General features: G+C 40.8%; 1 protein-coding gene across 1 annotated transcript; it reads left to right on the top strand.

Annotated features, from left to right (window-relative positions):
- The first annotated feature begins 208 nt into the window (after positions 1–208).
- Positions 209–493, top strand: LOC102871997 (late cornified envelope protein 3D-like). Its single transcript, XM_006900067.1, has one exon. It carries the CDS (start codon positions 209–211, stop codon positions 491–493), a length of 285 nt encoding a protein of 94 aa, XP_006900129.1.
- The last annotated feature ends 5,372 nt before the right edge of the window (positions 494–5,865 follow it).

Genomic DNA, 5,865 nt, shown 5'->3' with positions numbered 1-5,865 from the left:
TTCTGGCAGGAGAGCAAAGCAAAGGAAAAGAGATGTCTTGTCAGGCTAATTTATATCCGTTTTGTTTGTCTGAAGATCACAATTAAGGAAGCAGCTGGCAGGGGTGTAAGGATAGTTTGAGAAGACAACTCATAGAGAAGTGGCTGGTGGGGAGGTTTCCACTGATCTTTTCTTTTAATCTATCCAGGCTCAGTACCCTTCCACCAAGATGTCCTGCCAGCAGAACCAGCAGCAGTGCCAGCCCCCTCCTAAGTGTCCTTCTCCCAAGTGTCCCCCTAAGAAGCCCGCACAGTGCTTGCCCCCAGTCTCCTCTGGCTGTGCCCTGACCTCCGCGGGCTGCCATGGCCCCAGCTCCGAGACTGGCTGCTTCCTGAGCCACCACAGGCCCCGCAGGTCCCACCTCTGTGGGCGCAGGAGCTCCAACTGCAGTTATGATGGCAGCGACCAGCTGGGGGGCTCTGGCTGTGGCCACAGCTCTGGCGGCTGCTGCTGACCTGGCTAGCATGTAAGACGCAAGCAGGAAAATGCCCAAAGGTCAAAGACCGCCGCAGCCTGAGCTTGCTTTCCCAGATCACCTCTCACAGGCCAAGCTTCGCTGATGTTAGTGTGGCGCTCAGAGCTTCCTAAACTCTTCTAGGTCTTCACTTCCTCCGCCCCTGCACTGGCTGATAACATTTCGTTTGGCCTTTGAGTTTAACTTTGTAGAAAATAAAATTCTTCATATCATTCACTGTGTATCGTTTAGTTAATTTAGCCCCTTCCTAGAGGGCGGTTGTGTGTGCCTCTCCTTGGTCTACAAACCCAACACTGCGTTAAGTTAGGGAAGGAATGTGGTGGAGGGGAGGGTTTCCGTGGGTACCTTAGAGCAGAGAAACTGGCATCCTTCTAGGATCTCAGTATGCTGGGATTCAGAGGTAAGGTGAACAGAGCGCGTGAAAACACCAATAAAAGGATCCACTTCTTCTAGGAAACAAGGAGTGGGTGTCTGTCTCACAGGACGATCCCCAGGCTCTTCTGAGAACTATTTGTTTTTGCTGGGCAAAAGGAAGTCTCCGATATGTAGTAGATATATAGTCTGAAAAGAATGACGATATAGTAGATGTTATTGCTGTGTACTATAGAGTCATAACCGACCCACAGGTGTCCCTCCGGTGGGTTTTCAGAGGCAGTTCATCACATGGGAGGAGAATGTCCATCATTCTGTGGAGCAGCTAGTGGATTTGAACCTTGTGCCTTTGGGATTGTGGCGCCGCTTCTTGCCGCTAGAAAAACAAAGCTACCACTGTATAATCAATTTCTACTCAGAGTGACCTTGTTAGACATAAGGGAGCTACCTACCCCAAGGCTGTAGTCTTCATGGGAGTAGACTGTCACACTTTTCTCCTGAGAAGGGGCTAATGAATTAGAACTGGTGATCTTTCGGCTAGCAGGGAGCATTCATTTAACACGGCTCCTGTCTACTCCACTGGGGTAGACAATGATCAGAAAAGGGGCAGAACATACACTAACTCCCAACCAGGGCCATTTGAACCTCTAGAACCAGTTGGAGAGGGATGGGAAATCTGGAAGGATCGAGCTAGGAGTTGGCACTGACCATACAGCAATGTCTTTGAGTTTTGAGAGACATTTTATTATTATAATTTAGAAGGTGGGAAAATATTACTGCATCCAGTGGACTGTTGTTATGTGCCGTAAAGTCGACTATGAGTCATAATGAACCTGTGAACAATGGCTCTGAACCGTGGCCTATCCTGAGCCAATTTCACTGTATCTGACACACCTGACCCTATTGCCACAATCACTGTGTCAATATATTTCATCTAGGGTCTTTCTCTCTTGCCCTTACTCTCCATCCTCCCTTCCAAGAACAATAACCTTCTCCAAAGACTAATCCCTTCTGGCAACATGCTCAAAGTGTGGGAGACAGCTTCAAGATGTTACTAACCAGTGCACAAAATAAAAGATAGGCCCTACCTCACCCAAAGGCTGATGTGGCCCAGATTGTAACAGTGCCTAGGCTGAGAAACCTCAGACTAGAATAAAGAGCAGGAATAGGATGGAATAGTATCAGGAAAGATTAATGGACAATTGGAGAAAAATCAGAGAGAGAGAGAGAGAAAGACAGACAGAGAAAGATGGGAAGTGGAGAAGTTAACAGACAAGGAGGTTGTGGATTGGGGGAGAGAAGGGCCTGAGATCTCAGGAAATGTGATTATATAAAGGATGTGGAAATGAAACCACAAAGGAAAAGGGGAAATGAAGGGAGATTATACTAATTTATAGCGCAGTAAATTGATAAGATTGTGAGGTCAACATGTGCTAGGAACCTCTAAGTGACTAATAACAATTGATTTAATTCTCAAAACAATCTTTGAGGTTTGTGCTCTAACTAAACACACATTAAAAATGGAGAAACTGGCTCTCTCTCCCATGTCTCCTTTCAAGGAGGAGGTTCTATCCTTTTGAGGATGTAACTTTCAAACAAATCTATCACTACTTTTTTATTTTAAAAAAATCTGGAGAAACTGGAGATCTAAACATGTGTTTTAATCAGGAAGAGATCACACAGCTCCTGAGGAGTTTGGAGTCCACACCTGCAGCTGCCTTACCTCAGCCCTCCCTTGCAACTTTTCAAGAAATCTGTGGACACAACAAATTTTGTTTCTTAGTAATGGTATTTGTTAAGTTTTGTGTATTTGTTTTATGATCTACCAGATGAGTCTCACAATGTCAGTTAATTTTAGGTTTTCTTTTACATCTTCTCTCTCATAATTGAAGGGTTTTTTGTTTATTCTTCTTCTTATTATTATTAATTTTAATGAAAGTTTACAGAGACTTTAGATTTCCATTCATTCATTCATTGTTGCACTTTTCTCCCTGCCTACCCTCCTCCTCCAGTTCACTCTTCTCTTTGAAAAGTAAAATAAAAATTCTTTCATTGCTATACAATCCCTCCCCCATAATTGAGTTTTAAAATGTTGAACTCAGTTTTTCCTTATGTGGAATCAGCTCTATGGAAATGGTAGGGTTTTAAAAATAATGACATCAATGGAACAATCCAGCAAAGCCAGAAAGATATTCCCTAAAATAAGTCAAGAACTCTCACAGATCCTAAAGAAATTAAAATTAAAATATGGAGAAAAATTGGTGTTGGAGTAGAATATATCAAACAAAGAGACAAATCTATGCAGCACTTTAGTGGCTCATTGAATGAAAGAAAAAGGGAAAATACTTTTAAAGTCCTTAAAAAAAGGAATTAGTAATTTCTTTTCACTTTAACTCTCAGACTCAGAGTTTCTAAAATCTTTGGAAGTTAATAAAGAAAAGGGCTCTAACGTTGTTTGATGTCAACTCTTTGAGTAGAATTCTACCACAAGACAGATACAGTTTCAAGTCATGGTGAAAATATGCCTCACAAAAAATGTTCAGGACGTAGATACTTGACTGGAAGGTTAGAATTGCTTTATATACTTGAGGCTTCTCTCAACCTCCCATAAAAACAAAGAGTAGGTGAAGAGATATAGAACCACAGATCTCACAGAATGACTACATGTGCAAAAATCAGAGTGGAGAGTGACTGGAATTCATGGCCCACATTCATAATTGCATATCAACTACCAGAGAAACAGGACTCAGATGAAAAAGCAAGATATCTACCAAGAAGTGTAAAAGGTGACTTTAAGGCTCAGGAGCACTAACCAAGTTCAAATTATCAATACATTAGTATCTATCTCTCAATTTCCAAAGGTAGTGAATTCACTCTGTAGGAAGAATAGGAATTGGACCAACCAATAAATTTTGGATCTGAAATACTAGTATAGTTGAAGAAAGCCAAAAGATATGCAATATGATGCTGGTCCTAAAAGTAGACCCAGATGAGTGAAAGTTCAATGTGTGAAGAGTTCTGTGATTTTCATCAGGAAACATAGCCCAACACAGCCCAATAGTCAGGAATTCATTGACTTTATAAAATATTGCTTAAGTTTTTACTGTGTACAAAGCATTACTGACTGCAGACCCAAAAGGTACAATGATGAAAGAAAAAACAAAGATACTATTTTGGAGGAGCTTCCATTCTAGTGACTCCATTTAAGAATATTCCATAATATTCTTGCAATGAAGAAAAGCGAAGCGTAGGTGGCTCCCTGTTTGTTGATTTCTCATACTGTTGAATTGAGGCTGTAGCAGTAGAGACTTGAGAAGATCAATGAAAGGCCACAGTCTGGGGGAAAACACTGAGGCTAAAACATACTGGCTTTTGCTAATAACACAAATTTCATACAGTTACTTTTCACTTTCTTACCAGAGGCAACAAATAGTCATGCAAGAATAAGAGATAAGTTTCTAATGGTAAGAAGAAAGATTTAAGTAGGTCTTTGTCTTTATGCCTGCCCCTGCTTCTCTGTCACTCTTCCCAGGGTTTGTTTCTGAGGGAAACAAACAAGCATTTTCACAGTGCCATGAAGGCAGCTGGTGCTCTCGATGGGTAGGTCATATCTGAGTAGCTCAGTGTGAACATTCGTACTTATAAACAAACCTTCCGATGGAATTAAGGAATGTGTGAAACACAACATGTGTGAATAAAAGACAATGTATATTAATTTTGTATGCAAACCAATATAAAATAATAAAAATGATATAAAAGCTCTGGTGAAACAGTCCGCAGGGAGTTGCTAACTCAAAGGACACAGTTTTCTGGCAGTACAAATCCATTAGAAACTCCACAGAAAAAAGACAATATCCTAGAAAAAGATGCAGGGGAATGTGGACAATATGGAGAAGGAACGAGCCTGTACTAAATCCACAAAGGGGAACTGTCCCCATTAACACGTTGCCACACACTTCTAAATTGACAACCATGCTTAGAAACACCTCCCTCCCCTCCCCCGATGTATTACCCTTATTTGCGGCAACATGTTTAATAACATCCACAGTCCCAAAAAAGTAGCTACAAGATCAGACATAACCTCACATATTCCTGCACCTACTTCTGCTGATTACTGCTGGGTCTTCTGTTTGTTCCAAATTTACTCATTGACTTTACTTTGCTCACGGTTGTGAAATTTGTTAGAAAAATAGGGAGTAGAGGAGACAAAGAACAGAGAGCTTCACAGTTAACAAATGAAAGTCCAGGTTCAGTCCAGAAACGTAAATGCAAGAAGCCTCTGTATTCCTTAATCATCTAGCAAGCTTTGTCTCATAGCAGTCACAACTCATCCCTTCCTTCAATCATCTAGCAAACAGACCTTTAACTCTGGCTCGATCTCCAGGGCTCCGTTAGGCTATAACTCACTACAGTCTCTCTGTCACAAGAGCTCCCTCTCTTATGTTGGGATCTCACAGTTGTTAATGATGGTGAAGATGCTGATCAATGGGTGAACCACATATCTACAGTTGAGGCAACTGGAGACCATGCCTCCAGAGTGGACTAAGGCAATGGATACAAAAGCCATTTTCAAAAGTCCTAACACTACACTCCTTAAAGTACGATTTCCAGCCTGGGGAACACATAAGAGGGTCAGTTATTAGTTGGTTTAAACTTGAGTTATGTGTTAGTTAGGAGGAAGATAAAAAGACACATTTTGCTGTTGTTGTTGATTGCTGTCCAGTCAAGCATGACTCATAGTGATTCTATGAACAAAAGATGTAGCAATGCTTTATTTAAAGTTAACTTTTAAGACACATTTATGATATAAAACATTTGCTCTTAAGTATTATATTTCATTATGACTATCAAAAGGAAATACAACACTAGTGTTGCAAAAAATGATATAGCAAAACCACATGATCAATTTAATACAATTTCTATAGGAATTTGTCACTTCTATCTTATTATGCCACTACACAATCACACCTATCAATTAT

This window comes from Elephantulus edwardii, unplaced genomic scaffold (assembly GCF_000299155.1).
Source record: "Elephantulus edwardii isolate Elephantulus edwardi_28Jun2011 unplaced genomic scaffold, EleEdw1.0 scaffold00273, whole genome shotgun sequence".
NCBI classification, from domain to species: Eukaryota; Metazoa; Chordata; class Mammalia; order Macroscelidea; family Macroscelididae; genus Elephantulus; species Elephantulus edwardii.
The sequence above is the reverse complement of the archived record's forward strand: the minus strand, read 5'-3'. Positions and strand labels throughout refer to the sequence as shown.

Coding starts and splice junctions, on each gene's coding strand:
- LOC102871997 (XM_006900067.1), top strand. CDS start 209: ATGTCCTGCCAGCAGAACCAGCAGCAGTGCCAGCCCCCTCCTAAGTGT.